Raw genomic sequence first — 21,792 nt, 5'->3', positions numbered from 1 at the left:
GTCAAGAGATGGAGACCATCCTGGCCAACATGGTGGAACCCATCTCTAAAAATACAAAAATTAGCTGGGCGTGGTGGCGCACGCTTGTGGTCCCAGCTACTTGGGAGGCTGAGGCAGGAGAATCACTTGAACCTGGGAGGCAGAAGTTGCAGTGAGCCGAGATAGCGCCACTGCACTACAGCTGGGAGACAGAGAGAGACTGTTTCAAAAAAATAAAAAAATTAAAAGAAAAAAATTAGAGGCCGGGCGCGGTGGCTCACGCCTGTAATCCCAGCACTTTGGGAGGCCGAGGCGGGCGGATCACGAGGTCAGGAGATCGAGACCATCCTGGCTAACATGGTGAAACCCCGTCTCTACTAAAAATACAAAAAATTAGCCGGGTGTGGTAGCGGGCGCCTGTAGTCCCAGCTACTCGGGAGGCTGAGGCAGGAGAATGGCGTGAACCCGGGAGGCGGAGCTTGCAGTGAGCCGAGATCGCGCCACTGCACTCCAGCCTGGGCGACAGAGCGAGACTCCGTCTCAAAAAAAAAAAAAAAAAAAAAAAAAAAAAAAAAAAAGAAAAAAATTAGAAATTACTTTTCCAAGGTTACCGATACTTTAATGCATTTTCCCAGAAAGTCTTCAGTTTGTTTAACCTCTCTCATTTAGGAGTATCAACACCCCTTTCTTTTTTCTAATTTTTTTTTACTCATTTTCAAAAGTAATTCATGCTCTTTGGTACAGAATTTATTAAATCTATGTAAGAAAAAGGAAATTAGGCCTGGTGTGGTGGCTCACGCCTGTAATCCCAACACTTTGGGAGGCCGAGGAGGGTGGATCACCTGAGGTCAGGACTTCGAGACCAGCCTGGCCAACGTGATGAAACTCCTTCTCTACTAAAAATATAAAAAAATTAGCCGGACGTGGTGGTGGTTGCTTTGTTATCCCAGCTACTAGGGAGGCTGAGGCAGGAGAACTGCTTGAACCCAGGAGATGGAGGTTGCAGTGAGCTGACACGGTGCCACTGCACTCCAGCCTGGGCAACAGTGAGACTCTGTCTCAAGAAAAAAAGAAAAAGAAAAAGGAAACTAACCACTAACCACAAGCAACCTTCTTAAAATTATCTTTCTTGGCTTCTCTCTTACTTTTATGCACAAAATCTCCAGTCTGCTTTTTCAGATGTTTATCAAACTACTCAAAATAGGCATGGTTGAAAGTTTAGCCCTCTAGTCCATCCCATACCTTTGGATCATACTACTGTAATCACCTGCCTGCAGAAGAATATCACTTTTCCATTGCTGCTTTCTCTCCTAAACTTCAGCTCCACATTCCAATTGCCTGCTAGACTTTTTCTACTTGATGTTTACCACCTCCTCAAACTAGACACTCTGTATGTAACTCATGTCTTCAAAATCAGTTTTCCCTCTGGACCCACATTTTCCAATGTAATCACTAATGTCAGTATCTTTTAAAACATACTCTTCAAACCCGTAACTTTTTTTTTTTTGAGACAGAGTCTTGCTGTCGCCCAGGCTAGAGTGCAGTGGAGCAATCTTGGCTCACTTCAGCCACTGCCTCCCAGATTCAAGCGGTTCTCATACCTCAGCCTCCTGAGTAGCTGGGATTACAGGCACGCAACACCATGCCCGGCTAATTTTTGTATTTTTAGTAGAGACAGGGTTTTGCCATGTTGACCAGGCTGGTCTTAAACGCCTGACCTCAGGTGATCCACCCACCTTGGCCTCCCAAAGTGCTGGGATAACAGGCCTGAGCCACCGCACCCGGCCAAAACTGTAACTTTGTATTATTTCTCTCCATTGAAATATAACCAAAGAGACTTTCAATTAGCTACTATACTTCAGACCATTTTTAAGGAACACAGGAGGTAGAAGAATCCTGTGCTATCAGATTTTTACATAAAATACAACCAGGTAATTTCAAGAGCCAAGGAACTTCTAACCTTTCTTGTTACTAAAGCATTTGACAAGCCGGGCACAGTGGCTCACACCTGTAATCCCAGCACTTAGGGAGACCAAGGTGGGCAGATCTCGGGAGTTCGAGACCAGCCTACCAACATGGAGAAACCCCGTCTCTACTAAAAATACAAAATTAGCCGGACGTGGTGATGCATACCTGTAATCCCAGCTACTCAAGAGGCTGAGGCAGGAGAATCGCCTGAATCCGGGAGGCGGAGGTTGCGGTGAGCCGAGATTGCGCCATTGCACTCCAGTCTGGGCAACAAGAGCGAAACTCCGTCTCAAAAAAAAAAAAAAAAAAAAGAATTTGACAAAGGCAAATATGACATCTACCTTGGCTACATGAAATATAAGGCATAGTGAGGTTAAGTCATTATAGTCGTAGACTCAGGACAAAGCTAAGGCTCTTCACTGCGTCCCTCTGCCTTTGTTAAAAAACAGTAATAAGCCAAGTGCAGTGGCTCACACCTGTAATTCTAGCACTTGGGAGTCAAGGCTGGGCAACAAAGACAGACCTCGTCTCTACAAAAAATCAAAAACTTAGCCAGATGTGGTGGTGCACGCCTGTAGTCCCAGCTAGTTGGGAGGCTGAGGCAGGAGGATAGCTTAATCCCAGGAGAGTCAAGGCTGCCATGAGCCATGTTCACACTACTGCACTCCAGCCTGGGTAACAGTGTGAAACCCTGTCTCAAAAAATAATAACAATAAAAATAATTTTAAAATATTATTTTTATGCTTTCCAACTAGGAAGTTTTATGTTATTTTATTTTTTAAGATGGAGTCTTGCTGTCGCCCAGGCTGGAGTGCAGTGGTGTGATCTCTGCTCACTGCAAGCTCTGCCTCCCAGGTTCATGCCATTCTGCCTCAGCCTCCTGAGTAGCTGGAACTACAGGCACCCAGCACCATGCCCGGCTAATTTTCTGTATTTTTAGTAGAAATGGGGTTTCACCATGTTAGCCAGGATGGTCTCCATCTCCTGACCTCATGATCCACCCACCTCAGCCTCCCAAAGTGCTGGGATTACAGGCGTGAGCCACCACGCCCGGCCAGAACTTTTATTTTATTTTTCTTTTTTTGAGGCAGAGTCTCGCACTGTTGCCCGGGCTGGAATGCAATGACGTGATCTTGGCTCACTGCACCTCCGCCTCCCGGGTTCAAGTGATTCTCCTGGCTCAGTCTCCCAAGTAGCTGGGATTACAGGCACCCACCAACACACCCGGCTAACTTTTCGTATTTTTAGTAGAGACAGGGTTTCACTATGTTGATCAGGCTTGTCTCGAACTCCCGACCTTGTGATCCGCCCACCTCGGCCTCCCAAAGTGCTGGATTACAGGCGTGAGCCACCGCATCTGGCCTCCAACTAGGAACTTTAAAAAAAAACTTTTTTATTAGAAATCATTTAGCAGCTGGGCGCTGTGATTCATGCCTGTAATCCCAACACTTTGGGAGGCAGAGGCGGGTGGATCACCTGAGGTCAGGAGTTCAAGACCAGCCTGGCCAACAAGGTGAAACCCCATCTCTACCAAAAATACAAAAATTAGCCAGGAGTGGTGGCGGGCGCCTGCAGTCCCAGCTACTCGGGAGGCTGAGGCAGGAGAATCGCTTGAACCCAGAAGGCAGAGGTTGCAGTGAACCAAGATTGCGCCACTGCATTCCAGCCTGGGTGACAGAGCGAGGCTCTGGTTAAAAAAAAAAATTTTTTTGTAGTGACTGGGTCTCCCTTTGTTGCCCAGGCTGGTCTCAAACTCCTGGACGAGCGATCCTCTTCCTGCTTTTACCTCCCAAAGTGCTGGGATTACAGGCGTGAGCCACTGCGCCCAACCTCTTTCAGATCTTTAACAAGCTATATCATTGAATAACTTGCTATCTAACAGCCAAAGTATCCAGGGACTTTCCTTCTCCCAAATTCAGAACAGTACTTCAAAATATTCCTGGTGAAGGAATGTTATCTAAACTACAGGCTACTCTAGTCTTCCTAAAATATTTTGCTTAATTCTAAACATTCCAAATTATCTTACAAATATGCCATTATTTTACACTTTTCCAGACCTAAGATTTTCATTAAATACTTTTAATAAAATGAAATCAAATGAACCATTTATAAGTAAGGTATATCATATACAGCAGTAATAGTTAACCTTTTGTGACAATCCCAAAAGTGATCCAGGGTAGTGTGAGTTAAAAAAAAAAAAAAAAAAAACATACACACACACACAAAATATCAAGAAACTTATCAAAAGCAAGATCACTTTTTCATATAAAGCAAGTGAGAAAGTAGCACTGCTGCCTATATATATAAAACCATTAGGCCGGGCACAGTGGCTCAGGCCTGTAATCCCAGCACTTTGGGAGGCCAAGACGGACGGATCACCTGAGGTCAGGAGTTCGAGACTGGCCTGGCCAACATGGCGAAACCCCGTCTCTACTAAAAATATAAAATTAGGCCAGGCGCAGTGGCTCACGCCTATAATCCCAAGACTTTGGGAGGCTGAGGTGGGCAAATCACCTGCAGTGAGGAGTTCAAGACCAGGCTGGCCAACATGGTGAAACCCCATCTCTACTAAAAACACAAAAATTAGCCGTGTGTGGTGGTGCATTCCTTTAATCCCAGCTACTCGGGAGGCTGAGGCAGAATTGCCTGAACCCAGGAGATGGAGGTTGCAGTGAGCCGGATGGCACCAATGCACTCTAGCCTGGGCAAAAAGAGCGAAACTCCACTCAAAAAAAAAAAAAAAAAAAAGGTATATACATATAACCATTATATACCATATTGAGCTTAGGAACTAAGAGTTTAAATGTCTCCTGGGTAAACCCTCTAATTCCACTTACAGCGTTTTTCTTGACTGCAAATATAACAGGGGAAAGACTATTGATGCTGAGATCATATCCACCTTAGCCAAAATCAGATCTAATAGTTTCCTCATCCAAAACTTACATGTAGCTTTATTATAGTACTGACCACATGTATTGTAAGGGCCAGTGACATGGTGATTATGGAGCTCTAGAAAGGCAGTGATCATAAATTTCTCTGCATCTAACTACTTAGCTCAGTGCCTAGCACACAGACATTTGCTGTTACATGAACCAGACTGGGAATTATCCTTCGGAATGAGTATTTAATAAAAATCTTCCTGGCATTATATTTAAAAATGCCGGCTGGTGTGGTGGCTCATGCCTGTAATCTCAGCACTTTGGGAGGCCAAGGTGAGTGGATCACTTAAGGTCAGGAGTTCAAGACCAGCCTGGGCAATGTGGTGAAACCCCGTCTCTACTAAAAATACAAAAATTAGCCAGATGTGGTGGCATGCACCTGTAGTCTCAGTTACTCAAGAGGCTGAGGACTGAGAATCGCTTGAACCTGGGATTGGAGGCTGCAGTGAGCCAAGATCATGCCACCACACTCTAGCCTGGGCAACAGAGTGAGAACCTGCCACAAAAATAATAATAATAATAATAAATTTTAAAAAATAAATAAAAGAGCTAAAGCCTATATTGTTATTTATTAATATTATAACAGGAAGTCAGTCATAAAGCCTATTACTGGCAAATCAAGGAATAACAATAACAAAAAATAACAATTCATGACCTCAAGAAACTTAAAATTATAGTGGGGAGAAGAAAAGTTAAGTAAAATTAGGCCAGGCGTGGTAGCACGTGTCTGCAGTCCCAGCCACTTGGGAGGCTCAGACGGGAGGAGGCTGCTTGAGGCCAAGAGTTCTAGGCTGTAGTGTACTATGTAGTGCAGTGGAGCCCACTGCACTCCAGCCTGGGTAACATAGCAAGGCCTTAGCTCTGAAAAAATTAAAAATAAGCCTGGGCAACACGGTGAAACCTTGTCTCTACAAAAAATACAAAAATTAGTTGGGCATAGTGGCACATCCCCGTAGTCTCAGCTACCTGGGAGGCTGAAGTGGGAGTGTTGCTTGAGCCCGAGAGGGAGAGGCTGCAGTGAGCCATGATGGTGCCACTGCACTCCAGCCTGGGTGACGGAGCAAGACCCTGTCTCAAAAAATAAATATAAATAAATAGGCTGGGCATGGTGGCTCATTCCTGTAATCCCAGCACTTTGGGAGGCCGAGGCGGGCGGATCACAAGGTCAGGAGTTGGAGACCAGCCTGGCCAACATGGTAAAACCCCGTCTCTGCTAAAAATACAGAATTAGCCAGGTGTAGTGGCAAGCGCCTGTAATCCCAGCTACTTGGGAGGCTGAGGCAGGAGAATTGCTTGAACCCAGGAGGCAGAAGTTGCGGTGGGCTCATATTGTGCCACTGCACTCCAGCCTGGGCAACAAGAGCAAGACTCCGTCTCAAAAAAAAAATTTATTTATTTATTTATTTATTTATTTTTATTTTTATTTTTTGAGATGGAGTTTCGCTCTTGTTGCTCAGGCTGGAGTGCAATGGTACGATCTCAGCTCACTGCAACCTCCACCTCCCGGGTTCAAGCGATTCTCCTGCCTCAGCCTCCCTAGTAGCTGGGATTACAGGCATGCGCCACCACGCCCAGCTAATTTTGTATTTTTAGTAGAGACGGGGTTTCTCCATGTTGGTCAGGCTGGTCTTGAACTCCCAACCTCAGGTGATCCGCCCGCCTCGGACTCCCAAAGTGCTGGAATTCCAGGCATGAGCCACCATGCCCAGCCAAATTTTTAAATTTAATTTAATTAATTAATTAATTTTTTTGAGATGGAGTCTCACTCTGTTGCCCAGGCTGGAGTGCAGTGGCACGATCTCAGCTCACCGCAACCTCCGCCTCCCAGGTTCAAGCGATTCTCCTGCCTCAGCCTCCTGAGTAGCTGGGATTACAAGCATGCGCCACCGCACCCAGCTAATTTTGTATTCTTAGTAGAGATGGGGTTTCTCCATGTTGGTCAGGCTGGTCTCAAACTCCCAACCTCAAGTGATCAGTCCGCCTCAGCCTCACAAAATGCTGGGATTACAGGCGTGAGCCACCGTGCCTGGCCAAATAAAATTAATTTTAAAAGTAAGCCAAATATGTATGACAAATCAGTGCTATAGAGAAAAACAAGTGAAAGGAGATAGGGAGTATGATGGTCAAGGAAACCCTCAGTGTTAAGGAGACATTTGAACAGGGATGGAAGGAAATGAGAGAACAAGTGAGGGGGATAACTATGTGAAAGGAGTTCCAAGGAGTTAAGTGCAAAGACTCTGAGGCAGAAGGCTATTTTGTTTTGAAACTGTCTATACTATAAACACTTTAATAACATTTACAAATTTTACATTGAGTCAGTGATTATTTCACTTTGTGAAGAGATTCATTCAAATGTCAATGATCTTATTCTTTGGTTCTAAATGAACCAAAACACAGCTTCACTGGAATGGAGACATCATAGAATAATTCGTTCTATCTTCTCCAAAGCAAGAGCCTTTCAGAAATGTTACTTCCTCATTCTTAACTATATTCAAGACTTATCTGAGACCTGTCTCCCAAATCAATGTTCTGCCACAAGAAAGTCAAAGCAAAAAATATTTAAATGGAAGAAGGGAGAGGGAGAAGTAGTGTATTAAAATGGAATGAAAGTAAATATACTAATAGAAAATTTACCTTAGGAAGAATATTTAAAAATCTAGGTGTTATAATTGAAAGAAATGTATGAAATGTAAATAGCTAAGGATTACAAAAATAAAGGCCATGTAACAAATTTTCTTTGACAGATTAGCGGTGTTCACTGTTTGACAGTATTCCAAAACAGTAGTTTAACAGTTAAGTAAAAAAGGCTTTGAATACTATTTTGATCATTTGTTTATCTTCCAAAAACTAGCTTGTGAAATACCCCAGGTTTCTATTACAAGACGTTAGTGCATATACTAGACATGTAATGTCTATATGAGGAATAAATGAATTTCAGATTTTCAGGAAGTATTATTTCCCCCATTTTTGTAGAAGCAAACCAACTCTTCAAGTACTCACTTTTAAAATTAATAATTACATGCAAGTATAATTAGTCAAAATAATATGCGATTAAAGCAAAGTCATGGTAGAAATGACCATGACTAAACTTTTAGCTTTTCTAGGCTTGTAACTGCATTACTATTTAATAAGCAAAATAATTTTCAACTTAACCCATGTCTATCACAAAGCAAATCAAAACAAAAAGTGATCCATTGCTCCTTCCATAGTTTGGTAATGGTTCAAAATGGTAATACGGTTCAACTCACTATTTTATATCCAAAAAAATCTAAGCTCCTCCCAAGGTGACTCTGAGTGTAAAAATTTGAACATGTAATCATCACTTTGTGTGGTATAATAATGATCTCATTTATATATAAAATAGATTTAACATTCTGAAATAATTTTACATTTAATTTGTGTAAACTCTGTAGGTAGTCTTCTTGAACTGTAAGTTCCATGAGGGCAAGGATCTCTAGTGCAGCCCTTTACACTGAAAAAGTCCAATTAGTAATATTTCTGCTGTTTCTGGTAAGTCAATATAAACAATGTTTTTAAATTATTTACTTACCAGCTAAAAGACGCATAAAATAGTTGAATTTCTATTTTAAAGTGTGATTTTTCAGTTAAAAAATGTACACTAAAGTTCAGTAAAGCTGGCAGACTCAGCAGCATGCTAAAGGACGGTTACTAACTGGCAGAAAAGTTACAGCAGCCCTTTTAAGAAGGATTTAAAATACTGATCATTAATACGTAAAAATGCAAAAGTTTAGAAACAAAGAATGACACTGGAGATAGTACAATAAATATTCATGGAATTAAGCTGTTTTCCAAGGAGCGGTCCCCACAAAATATGGGGGGAAAAAAAAACCTTCAGAGAATGCAATATCTGAACTGATAAGGAGCTCAGCACGTTCCAAGGCACTCAGACTTAACATTATCTCACCTGTCTGTCACAGCAACTCTGTGGCGTAATTTTATGAATGAGAAAAACTCAGGATCAAGAGGTTAAGCGACTGGCCCAAGGTGACTCAAGGAATCAATGGTACAGCTATACCTAGAAGGGTGCACTTCACCTGATCCTTCCCACTACATAAGCCAGCTCCCCGACTGAAGCATTATGACAGCGGAAGAGCAGGGATCAGACTCTGTGAGTGTCCCGCACAACCCCTGTCCTGCCAAGGAGGCGCGGGCTTGCCTTTGAAAGCCTTCCCTAGCAACTCAGCCAGAGAGGAGGAAGTTGTGCCCGAGGCAGGCCACTGATCAGCCCAGCAAAGTGACAAGGATGACAGGCGCAGCCCCCAAAGGACCAGCCGGCATTCCCAGGAGCCCTTCCAAACCCTGCGACGGCGAGACTGGTCTCAGAAACATCTGAAAAACCTCCCAGTAAGTTTCGCCCCCTCCTGGACGTGAGGAACGAGCTGGGAATGAGCCAGAGGTCGGCCAGCCACCCGAGCCGGCCATGTGTCCAACCCGTCACGCCCGCCCCGCCTCAGCCGGCTCCTCATGCCTAGACCGCAGCCAGAGGCCCAGCTCAGGATCCGAAGCAAAGGCAGCCTTGGCTGTAGCCACCACCACCACACCACACCGATGCGCCCCGGCGTGGAAGTCGCCGTCAGATGTCCGCCCCACCCTCCTGCTGGGACCCTCAACGACGTCGTCCGCGCCTCCGGCCAGGCCCCGGGGGCTCGGCCTGCCACTTCTGTCCACCCGCCTGCCCGCCGCCACCGCTAGCCGGGCGTCCTTACTTCATTGAGCTGGCGCTCCGCGGCCTCACGCAGGGCTGGGTCCATGGTGCCCCGCAGGGCCTCGATAATGGTGTTGGGGTCCATCGCAGCGCGGACTCGGTCAAACCCGGGGCTCGGGTGCTACTGGGCCAGGAATAGCGCCACTCACTGCGCACATGGACCCGCCGCGCTCCGCAGCGGCAACCGGCGCGAAAGGAAAGAGAAGCGCCAAGGCCCCGGATAGAACCTCTTCGCCTCGGCGTGGAGGCGGGAGATACTCCGGCGACTTCCTGTGGGCGCGCCTGCGGAGCACTTTGGGAGATGTAGTCCACAAACACAGTCCGCCGCCCACGTGGCTGTCTGAGCTGTAGTTCCTACAGACAAGTCTTTCTATTCAAAAACGAAAAATGTTCAAGTTCCACAAAAAGAAAAGTAAAACAATCAGTTACAAAAGGTTTCACATACTATATCCACAGTGTTCATAAAGGGAGTCAGATACAGTGTGTGGTGCAATCTATTGCTAATGGCTGCGTAATTGAAGGAAACTTTCTGAAAAGCAATTTGAGATGTGTTTCTGATAGCCATTAAAATATTTAAACTACCGGGAGCGGTGGTTCACGCCTGTAATCCCAGCACTTTGGGAGGCCGAGGCGGGGGGATCACGAGATCAGGAGATCGAGAGCATCCTGGCTAACACGGCGAAACCCCGTTTCTACTAAAAATACAAAAAAATAGCCGGGCGTGGTGGCACGCGCCTGTAGTCCCAGCTACTAGGGAGGCTGAGGCAGGAGAATCGCTTGAACCCGGGAAGCGGAGGTTGCAGTGAGCCGAGATCGTGCCATTGCACTCCAGCTTGGGCAACAAGAGCGAAACTCCGTCTCAAAAAAACAAAACGAAACGAAATGTTTAAACTCTGACCCAGTAATTCCACTTATGAGACTTTATCCTAAGGCAATAACACGGAAGATTAAATGAACTTTATGTGTGAAAGGTTTTTATCACATTACATATTAGTAATTACCAAATACTGAAATCATGGCTTTTTATTGAGTATCCAAATTTTAGTTGGGACTTCATATAAATCACCTCTTAATGCAGAGTAAATGCATAATCGCTATTAAAATACACCTTCCTGCCAGGCGCGGTGGCTCACACCTGTAATCCCAGCACTTTGGGAGGCCAAGGTGGGCGGATCACAAGGTCAGGAGATTGAGACCATCCTAGCTAACACGGTGAAACCCCGTCTCTACTAAAAATACAAAAAAATTAGCCGGGCGTGATGGCGGGCGCCTGTAGTCCCAGTTACACTGAAGCAGGAGAATGGCGTGAATCCAGGAGGTGGAGCTTGCAGTGAGCCGAGATCATGCCACTGCACTCCAGCCTGGGTGACAGAGCGAGACTTTATCTCAAAAATAAATAAATAAATAAATAAATAAATAAATAAATAAATAAATAAATAAAAATAAAAGACACCTTCCTAGCCAGGCGTAATCCTCCTGTTGAGGCAGGAGGATTGCTTGAGACCAGAAGTTCAAGGTGGCAGCCTGTTAAGATCGTGCCTATGAGTAGCCACTACGCTGCAGCCTGGGCTACATAGCGAGACCCCATCTCTAAAAAAAGAGGGAGGTGGGGGAGAAAGAAAGAAAGAAAAAGTTTGTTTTAGAAAGGTTAAATAACTTACCCAAGGTCACGTAGTAAGAGGTTCAACTAAGATTTCAAACCTAAGATCTTTGTTTTCAAACTTTCCATTGTTTCCACTAAATCACTCTGCCTCTGAAGAGAAATGTTGAACAATATAGGACTGGTTAAGCAAATAGCAAGAATCCAGTAAATTAAATATTTCACAGCCATTAAAAAGTATAACAAAAAAGTATTTATGGAAGGATATAGCTTTGTAACATGGACAAAGACTGAAAAGCAAGGCTAGCAAATGAAAATAATTTATTTTCTATTAACAGGATGGTGAGATTTGGAGTAATTTCCTTTCATATCTGTTATTATTGTAACAAAGTTATATAAACAGATATACTTAAAATTAATTATAAGCCTTCAAATACAATGTGTTAAATGATCACTTATTGTTTTTAATTTACAAAAAAAAGAGAAGGAAAGGCTCACGAAAGCCTTTCCCTGAAGCGGTGGGTTTTGCAATGTTACTACCTTGTATATGCCAGCCACTGTGCCTGGAAGTACTGGAAGTAAGACAGAATTATTCCTAACTTAGGCCGGGCGTGGTGGCTCACAACCGTAACCACAGCAATTTGAGAGGCTGAGGTGGGTGGGATCACCTGAGGTCAAGAGTTCGAGACCAGCCTGGCCAACATGGCAAAACCCCATCTCTACTAAAAATACAAAAATTGCCTGGCCCGGTGGCTCACGCCTGTAATCCCAGCACTTTGGGAGGCCAAGGCGGGCGGATTACAAGGTCAGGAGATCGAGATCATCCTGGCTAACACAGTGAAACCCTGTCTCTACTAAAAATACAAAAAAATTAGCCGGGCGTGGTGGCGGGTACCTGTAGTCCCAGCTACTCGGGAGGCTGAGGCAGGAGAATGGCGTAACCCGGGAGGTGGAGCTTGCAGTGAGTCGAGATTGCGCCACCGCACTCCAGCCTGGGCGACTGAGCAAGACTCTGTCTCAAAAAAAAAACAAAAAAAATTAGCCAGGCATGGTGGTGCTCACCTGTAATCCCAGATACTCAGGAGGCTGAGGCAGGAGAATCACCTGGACCAGGGAGGCAGAGGTTGCAGTGAGCTGAGATCGCGCCAGTGCACTCCAGCCTGGGCAACAGAGCAAGACTCCGTCTCAAAAAAAAATTTACAAATGAAGAACCCGAGGCTCAGGCTACTTAAATTGTGAAGAGTCAGAAAGTTTTCATAATAATAACCTGTAAAAAGTGTAATAGTGTTACAAATACAATCTGTTTAAGAATTTTCCTCTCCCTGAATTGTTTGAACCCGGAAGGTGGAGGTTGCAGTGAGCTGAGATCGTGCCATTGCACTCCAGCCTGGGCAACAAGAGTGAAACTCCGTCTCAGAAATAAAAAGAATTTTCCTCTCCCTGCTCCACTGCTCAAAGTGAAGGCCTTGAAAACAGGCTTATGTTCTATTCACCTTTGTATCCTCACCTCCTACCACAGAGTTAGAATGTATAGGAGGAGTTTAAAAAATTCTTTAAGTGAATAAATGAAGAAAGGAATTAATAAACTAGTAATGACTTATAGGTGGCTGAGCCAGAATTGAAGCTTCATTCTTCATGATTCAAAAGCTACTCCTCTTTCTAATATTATATGCCTATTTTAGATTCCAGAATTGACTTGTTTATCATGGAATTGTGAAGATTTTAGCAGAGCACAATGTATATGAAAGAAACTGGCACATAGAAGGTAGTCCAAAAATGTTAATTTCCTCTCCCTAAAACTGAAAGGGAAAAGAAGTGGTAGTGAAAAATATGGTTTTAAGCTGTAGTGCTGGGAACAGGGAGCCAACAAGGCTTGCAGATCTACAGCTGGCATGGGGCCTGTGTCTCATCCTTCATAGAGAACAGAGCACACTGGGTACAAGATCCTGTCTGGGGAGCCAGCATTCCTGTATCCACAAAAGGAGCTTGGCCCCAGGGAGCATTCAGGAGCTAGTTGGTAGAGTGATTAGCACACTCAACCTATTTGTAGATTTTAGTTTTATTTTGTCAAGCTAGTGACACAGAGAATGTGACTTATGTGACTGGAAATTTCAGTGTGAACTCCTCTAGGGCAGAGACCACATCCATCTTTTTGTGGTAGGCACAGAAATGAATGAGTGCTCAATAAATAAGTATGAGAAGACTAATGAAAAAAGTGGTTTGTTAAGCCACTGTAAACACAATTACATAACCTTATGGTGTCCCACAATCCCAATCCCCAGCACAGCAGCCAACACAGGTATCTAAGCCTCCTTAGGCAAGGTGAAGGCTGAGAATTCAGAAAAGCATAAACCATAGTCTCAGAGTTGATTTTGAGGTAGGATGAAATTAGACAAAAATTAAGAAGAGATGCGGCCGGGCACAATGGCTCCTCATGCCTGTAATCTCAGCACTTTGGGAGGCCGAGGCTGGCAGATCACGAGGTTGGAGAGATAGAGACCACCCTTGCCAACATGGTGAAACCCCGTCTCTACTAAAAATACAAAACTCAGCTAGACGTGGTGGCGTGCACCTGTAGTCCCAGCTACTCGGGAGGCTGAAGCAGAAGAATTGCTTGAACCCAGGAGGTGGAGGTTGGTTGCAGTGAGCCGAGATCACACCACTGCACTCCATCCTGGCGACAGAGTGAGATCCGTCTCAAAAAAAAAAAAAGAAGAAGAAGAAGAAGAAGAAGAAGAGCTGGGCCTGACTCAGTGGCTCACACCTTTAATCCCAGCACTTTGGGAGGCCAAGGCAGGTGGATCACCTGAGGTCAGGAGTTCAAGACGAGCCTGGCCAACATGGTGAAACTCTGTTTCTAGTAAAAATTTAAAAATTACCACAGCGTGGTGGTGCGTGCCTGTAATCCCAGCTACTTGGGAGTCTGAGGTGGGAGAATCTCTTGAACCTGGTAGGCGGAGGTTGCAGTGACCTGAGATTGCACCACTGCACACCAGCCTGGGACACACATTGAGACTGCATCTCAAAAAAGAAAAAAAAAAAAGATAGTTATACCATAAGGGAATGGAAAGAATTAGTGTTCCCTTTACAGGCCCCCATTGGGGCTTTTGTGGGTGAATGCCAATGACAAGACCCTTGATGATAATTGACACGGGAAAAGTTCCCTTGTCCCCCTCTCAGAGTCTGAGATGGCAGTGTGGCTCCCTTCTTCAGTGCCTCCCTGCTCAAACCTCTCAGGGAACATACAGACAGGTAAGGCTGTGGGGCTCTGAACCCACGGCAGTGTCTAGTGGTGAATGTTTACAGCTCCTAAAGCCCCAGTGGGTGTGTGTTATAGGATGCTCTTTTAGTTTTGCTGTCTGTAGGTGGCTTGTGTTAACCAGCTCAATTAGATCCTCTACCTTGTTGCAAGGACAGAGGACTTTCTGTATCCCCGTGTACCGGAACAATTGGATCACACCTGGGCTTGGAGAATGAGTGCAAGGTTTTATTGAGTGGAGGTAGCTCTCAGCAAATGGGGGAAATGAGAAGGGGATGGAGTGGGAAGGTTTTCCCCTGGAGTCGGGCCGTTAGCGGCCTGGGTTTTCCTCCAACTGCCCAAGCCAAACTCCGCCTCCTTCTGCTTCTGCCGGTCGGTGGCCTACCGGCATGCCAGTGCCTGTTAGCGCCACCCTCTTGATGTCCAGCCACCTGTGTGTTCCTTCACCGATGTGCTCCTCTCGACGTCCAGCTGCCTGTGTATTCCTCTGCTGATGTGTTCCTCTTGATGTACAGCCGCTTGTGTGTCTGCCTGTTACAGTCTCAGGGGTTTCTATAGGCACAGGATGGGGGCGTGGCAGGTCAGGGTGGTCTTGGGAAATGCAAAATTTGGGCAGGAAATGCCTGTCCTCACGCAGGTCCATAGGGGTGGAGCCCTAGTCAGGGATCATGCCTTTTTCTTTTCTTTTCTTTTCTTTTTTTTTGAGACGGAGTTTCTCTCTTGTTGCTCAGGCTGGAGTGCAATGGCGCGATCTGGGCTCACCTCAACCTCCACCTCCCAGGTTCAAGCGATTCTGCTGCCTCAGCCTCCCTAGTAGCTGGGATTACAGGCATGTGCCACCACGCCCGGCTAATTTTGTATTTTTAGTAGACACGGGGTTTCTCCATGTTGGTCAGGCTGGTCTCGAACTCCCGACCTCAGGTGATCCGCCCGCCTCGGCCTCCCAAAGTGCTGGGATTACAGGCATGAGTCACCACGCCTGGCCATGGATCATGCCTTTTTCTACCCAGCACTTACCTTCTCCGCTTCCATATCATTTAAAGGGATCACACTCTTCCCTTCCCAGCATTCCCATATCAATAGTACCAAGCACCCAAAGTCATCTTAGAGCCCAGGCTGATTTTGTCAAGATATTCACAGATATTGAAACCCCGCATTCTATACTTCCTATGTTATGCCTATTTCAAATAGTCAAAACATTTTAGACCAAATTTTTCATAAAGTTTTGGGTTTTTTTTTTTTTTTCAAATTTTCTTTTTCTTTATTTTCTTTTTTTTTTTTTTTTTTTTTTTTTGAGGCAAAGTCTCACTCCATCACCCAGGCTAGAGTGCAGTGGCATGATCTCGGCTCATTGCAACCTCCCCCTCCTGGGTGCAAGAGATTCTTCTGCCTCAGCCTTCTGAGTAACTGGGATTACAGGGACACACCACCACATCTGGCTAATTTGTGTATTGTTAGTAGAGACGGGGTTTCACCATGTTGGCCAGGCTAGTCTTGAACTCCTGACCTTAAGTAATCCACCCGCCTCGGCCTCCCACAGTGCCAGGATTACAGCCAAAATATAATGAAAAATATATTTTTCATTATATTTTTAAATAAACTAGTCCTCATTCATTTTTACGCCTTGGCAAGATTTGTACTCTAAACAATTCAAAACGCAGGGGGAAAAGGACAGACATCGATTCTGTTCTGAGGCATGTACACACTGTGTTGCCTCAAGTAAAACATTTCATCTCACTGTCCCTAATTTTATTTTCCATTCTGTAAAATGAGTAAATAGTCCTATCACAGGCTATGAAAATTATTCTGAAGATCAAATAAAGTTTGAAAATCTTTTGCAAGCATAAAGTTCAGTAATGTAAATTGTTGTTGGTTGTCAGGAAAGGGCTAGGGAGAAGGAAGGTAAGAGGGCAAGGAAGAAGAGGTAAAGTGAGGAAACAGAGACTTTCTGCAGAGCATTGTTCCCGGTAGCTGCGAGTCCTCACATTCAGCAGTTTGATACCGTTTGTGAATAAAACAGTATATTCATAGGAAATATAGTCAATCTTGTATTGAACGTAGTCACTGAAGACCACTTTCCTTTTTTTTTTTTTTTTGAGGGACAGAGTCTTCCTATGTTTCTGACACTAGCCTCAAACTCCTGGACTCATGAGATGCTCTGGCCTCAGCCTCCCAAGTAGCTGGGACTACAGGTGTACACCACCATGCCCAGATAATTTTAAAAATTTTTTGTGGCAATAGAGTCATATTTGCCCAGGCTGGTCTCAACCTTCTGGCCTCCAGCAATCCTCCTATCTCAGCCCCTCAAAGTGCTGGAATTATAGGTGTTACAGGCATGAGCCACTGCCTCAGTACTTACTGCCAGTAAGTACTTTCTTTTTGTCTTTTTTTTTTTTTACTCAGCATGTTTCTGAGATTATTTTCATGATGTTGAGTGAATCAGGAATTCCCTCCTTCTTGTTGGTAAATGGTAGTCCATTCAGTTGATATACAATTATCTATTCATCTGCTGAAGGATATTTTGGTGGTTTCCAGTTTTTAGCTAATGTAAATAAAATTGATATGTATATTTCTATATACAAGTCTTTGTGTGAATATATGCTTTCATTTCTCTGGTAAATAGCTAGGAGTGGAATGGCTGGTTTGCATTGTAAATGTATATGTAAATTTGTAAGAAACTGTCAAACTGTTTCACAAATGAGTTGTACAATTTTATATTCCCACCAGCAATTTATGGGCATTCTGTTGTTCCATATCTTCACCAACAGTTAGAATTCTCAGTGTTTTTAAGTGTATCCAGTGGAGAGGATATGTAGTGTTACGTCATTATTCACAGTATGTAGTTCTCTTATGACTAATGATGTTGAGCATATTTTCATGTGCTTTTTGCCATTTGTATCATCTTTTTTAAAGTGTCTGTTTCAATCTTTTGCCCATTTAAAAACTAGATTGTTGGCTGGGCACGGTGGCTCACACCTGTAATCCCAGCACTTTGGGAGGCCGAGGCGGGCGTATCACAAGGTCAGGAGATCGAGACCATCCTGGCGAACACGGTGGAACCCCCTCTGTACTAAAAAAAATTACAAAAAATTAGCCGGGCATGGTGGCAGGCGCCTGTAGTCCCATCTACTTGGGAGGCTGAGGCAGGAGAATGGCATGAACCCAGGGGGCGGAGCTTGCAGTGAGTGGAGATCGTGACACTGCACTCCAGCCTGGGCAACAGAGCAAGACTCCATCTCAAAAAAAACAAAAAACAAAACAAAACAAAACTAGATTGTTGCCTTCCTGTTACTGAGTTGTAGGAAACTCTATGAACTCATTTTGTCAGATTTCATCATTGTGTATATTTTCTTTCATTCTGTGTCATATCTTTCCATTTTCTTTTTCCTTTTTTTTTTTTTAGACAGTCTCATTCTGCCACCTAGGCTGGAGTGCAGTGGCACAATCTCAGCTGACCACAACCTCTGCCTTCCAGGTTCAAGTGACTCTCCTGCCTCAGCCTCCTGAGCAGCTCGCTGGGATTACAGGCACGTGCCACTGCACCCGGCTAATTTTTGTATTTTCAGTAGAGAGGGGGTTTCACCATGTTGTCCAGGCTGGTCTTGAACTCCTGACATCAAGTGATCTGCCTGCCTCAGCCTCCTAAGTGCTGGGATTACAGGCATGAGCCACCGTGCATGGCCAAGGCTACAAATCTCCACAGTACTGAATACTGTAAGCAATTGTAACACAATGGTAGTATTCATGTATCTAAACATAGAAAACGTACAGTAATATGCTATTATAATCTCATGTTCACTGTCCTATATGCAATCCATTCTCCCATTCTCGACTAAACCCTCATTACATGTTGCATAACAGTAATAGATTTTTACATGTTGCTTTGCTAGGATAAACCTCATCTGGTCATGGTGTATTGTCATTTTTACATATTACTGGATTCATTTTGCTAATTTTTTTAAATTTTTTTAACAGAGTCTCACTCTGCCACCCATGCTGGAGTGCAATGGTATGATCATAGCCCACTGCAGCCTCAAACTCCTGGGTTCAAGTGCTCCTTCTGCCTCAGCCTCCCAAGTAGCTAGGACTATAGGCGCATGACGCCGTGCCTAGCTAATTTTTAAAAAAATTTTTTGTAAAGACAGGATTTTACCATGTTGCCAAAGCTGGTCCAAAACTCCTGGCATCAAGCAATCCTCCCACCTTGGCCTTTTGAAACTCTGGGATTACAGGTGTGAGCCACGGAGCCTAGCCAATTTGCTTTTTTTTTTTTTGAAATGGAGTTTCGCTCTTGTTGCCCAGGGTGGAGTGCAATGGCGCGATCTCGGCTCTCTGCAACCTCTACCTCCCAGGTTCAAGCGATTCTCCTGCCTCAGCCTCTGAAACAGCTGGGATTACAGGCGCCGCCACCACACCCGGCTAATTTTTGTATTTTTAGTAGAGATGGGGGATTCACCATGTTGGCCATGTTGTTGAGTGAGTTTTCTTGTTTTTCTTTAACAAATGTTGGGATTTGACCTGGTTAGCAATTAAATTATAGAGTTCAGTTTGATACTTACAAATCTTGTTTAAAGTTTTTTTTTGTTTTTTGTTTTTTTTTTGAGACGGAGTCTTCGTCTTGCTCTGTCGCCAGGCTGGAGTGCAGTGGCGTGATCTTAGCTCACTGCAACTTCCGCCTCCTGGGTTCAAGTGATTCTCCTGCTTCAGCCTCCTGAGTAGCTGGGACTACAGGTGTGTGCCACCACGCCCAGCTATTTTTTTTTTTTTTTTTTTTTTTTTTTGTATTTTTAGTAGAGACGGGGTTTCACCATGTTGGCCGGGATGGTCTTGATCTCTTGACTTCGTGATCCACCTGCCTCGGCCTCCCAAAGTGCTGGGATTACAGGCGTGAGCCACCACGCCTGGCCAATTAAAGGTTTTTAAGATCAAGTCTGCAGGGGGTGGGGGGGCAAAGGGAGGGAGAGCATTAGGACAAATACCTAATGAATGCGGGGCTTAAAACCTAATGACAAGTTGATATGTGCAGCAAACCACCATGGCACATGTATATCTATGTAATACATTCTGCACCTGTATCCCAGAACTTAAAGTCAGAAAAAAAGGGAGCGGGCACGGTGGCTCATGCCTGTAGTCCCAGCACTTTGGGAGACCGAGGAGGGCGGGTCACCTGAGGTCAGGAGTTCGAGACCAGCTTGACCAACATGGAGAAACCCTGTCTTTACTAAAAATACAAAATTAGCTGGGCATGATGACGTACACCTGTAATGCCAGCTACACGGGAGGCTGAGGCAGGAGAATTGCTTGAACCCAGGAGGCGGAAGTTGCGGTGAGCCGAGATCGCGCCATTGCACTCCAGCCTCGGCAACAAGAACGGAACTCCGTCTCAAAAAAAAAAAAAAAAAAAAAAAAAAAAGCTATACAACCATAAAAAAATAAATAAATAAAAGAAAAGATAAAATCTGTTAGTATTTACTATAGGGCTATTTCACTATACAACTAATGTGTGGCCTTTTGGGGGTTTCTACTGATGCCCCCCAAGGAATCAACAAGCTTTCTCTAGTCTAGTGTCCTAGTCCTGTGAGATCTCTAGGAACTCTTTTTTTTTTTTTTTTTTTTTTTGAGACGGAGTCTAGCTCTGTCGCCCAGGCTGGAGTGCAGTGGCGCGATCTCGGCTCACTGCAAGCTCTGCCTCCCAGGTTCACGCCATTCTCCTGCCTCATCCTCCCGTGTAGCTGGGACTACAGGCGCCGGCCATCATGCCCGTCTAATTTTTTGTATTTTTAGTAGAGACGGGGTTTCACCGTCTTAGCCAGGATGGTCTCGATCTCCTGACCTCATGATCCACCCACCTCGGCCTCCCAAAGTGCTGGGATTACAGGCGTGAGCCACCGCGCCCGGCCTCTGGGAACTCTTTAGCTAACCCCTTCCTTGGTTATTATTTGTCCAAGCTGTGAGGTTTCACCCTGCTTATAACCATCTTAATATTCAGAAAAAGTGGAGGGGGACCCCATGTGGATTTCTGGAGCTCTTTTTCTGTGTAACCCCTCTTTTCAAAAACCATACTGCTATCTCCATCTACCTCAGCCTCCTAAACTTCAAACTCTTTCTCCTTGACCCAGTGAGACCACAGTGATGTTTATGGGAACCCCTTTCCTATGCTATGGTCCAGAATGAGCCTTTAAATAGAAAACTGGAGAAATTGGAGGGCTTACCTCTTTTGTCTTCCTTCTCTCAGGATCACAATTCTGATCTGCTTCTTGTCTGATGTCTGAAAACACTTGTTTCATATATGTTTTCCAGTTCCTAGTTGTTACAACAGGAGGTGTCCCTTGTTACTTCACCATGGTTCGAAGCAGAAGACTCTTTTTAGCTATTACAGAGAAGTGGATATGCTCTTCGTCATCTTAAATATTCAGGGTAATTATGAGGATCAAAGGAGAAATCACCCATCAGATTTATTCTTCTAACTTACAATGGAAAAGTTTTCTTTTATCTGCTCACTCCTAATGTGGGATAGATATGCCACTTACTTTGCATAGTCTTTTAATATGCAGAGCCAGCACAACAGGTAGACTCAAGGAAAAATAAAGTCAGAATGTTTGTGAAGTAGCTTTGGCTCCAATACCCAGAAAACTCTGACCTCAGGTCAGAGTACCCTGTCTCCCAGGCAAGAAGTCTATGGTTGGGTATTTGGTAGCCTTCATTTTCTAGGAAAACAATCTGAGAGATGACCCAGAAACTCTAGCTTTTAGGTGGCAAAAATTAGTCAGTCACAGAGCTTCACTACCATTTTCCTTTAGTAAAAGGAGCATTAGTCTCAAAGACAGACAGACTTGGGTTGAATCTGGACTCTACGGTTTCCTAGATTTAACATGATGGTCTAACAAGAAATACTCTAGATGAAGTTAATAGACAAATAGCAGACTCTGTAAAGATATTTACCACATCTAAAAGCCACAGAGCATCATTATTAGGTAGACACGTGGAATTCCTATAAGCCAATACAAATAAGACTGAAAAAAGTGGGAAAATATTAATAGGCAATTCATGGAAGAGGAAGCTTGAATTCCTGAATAGGAAGGATGTAAAGAAATATTTGAGGTGGCCAGGCACAGTGGCTCACAACTATAATCTCAGTGCTTTGGGAGGCCAAGGAAGGAGGATTGTTTGAGGCCAAGAATTCAAACCCAGCCTGGGCAACTTAGCAAGACCTTGGATCATAGTTCTGCAGGCTGAACAAGAAGCATAGTGCCAGCATCTGCTCCTGGTGAGGCCTCAGGAAACTTACAATCATGATGGAAGGCAAAGGGGGAGCTGGCAT

At 44.5% G+C, this 21,792-nt stretch overlaps 1 protein-coding gene across 3 annotated transcripts in view; it reads right to left on the bottom strand.

The window, feature by feature from the left end:
* Positions 1-9,886, bottom strand: part of IPO7 (importin 7) — a 65,112-nt gene extending 55,226 nt beyond the window's left edge. Inside the window, exon 1 of one of the 3 annotated variants that reach the window (XM_001169290.7) lies at positions 9,614-9,886. In XM_001169290.7, coding sequence (XP_001169290.2) covers positions 9,614-9,697 — 84 coding nt within the window. In that variant the 5' untranslated portion in view covers positions 9,698-9,886. The remainder of the gene's footprint in view (positions 1-9,613) is intronic. The other 2 variants (XM_009459924.4, XM_009459925.5) reach the window with 2 other exon arrangements.
* Positions 9,887-21,792: the final 11,906 nt, after the last annotated feature.

This window comes from Pan troglodytes, chromosome 9, assembly GCF_028858775.2.
Source record: "Pan troglodytes isolate AG18354 chromosome 9, NHGRI_mPanTro3-v2.0_pri, whole genome shotgun sequence".
In the NCBI taxonomy this organism is placed as follows: Eukaryota; Metazoa; Chordata; class Mammalia; order Primates; family Hominidae; genus Pan; species Pan troglodytes.
This window is presented reverse-complemented; position numbering and strand designations above follow the sequence as displayed.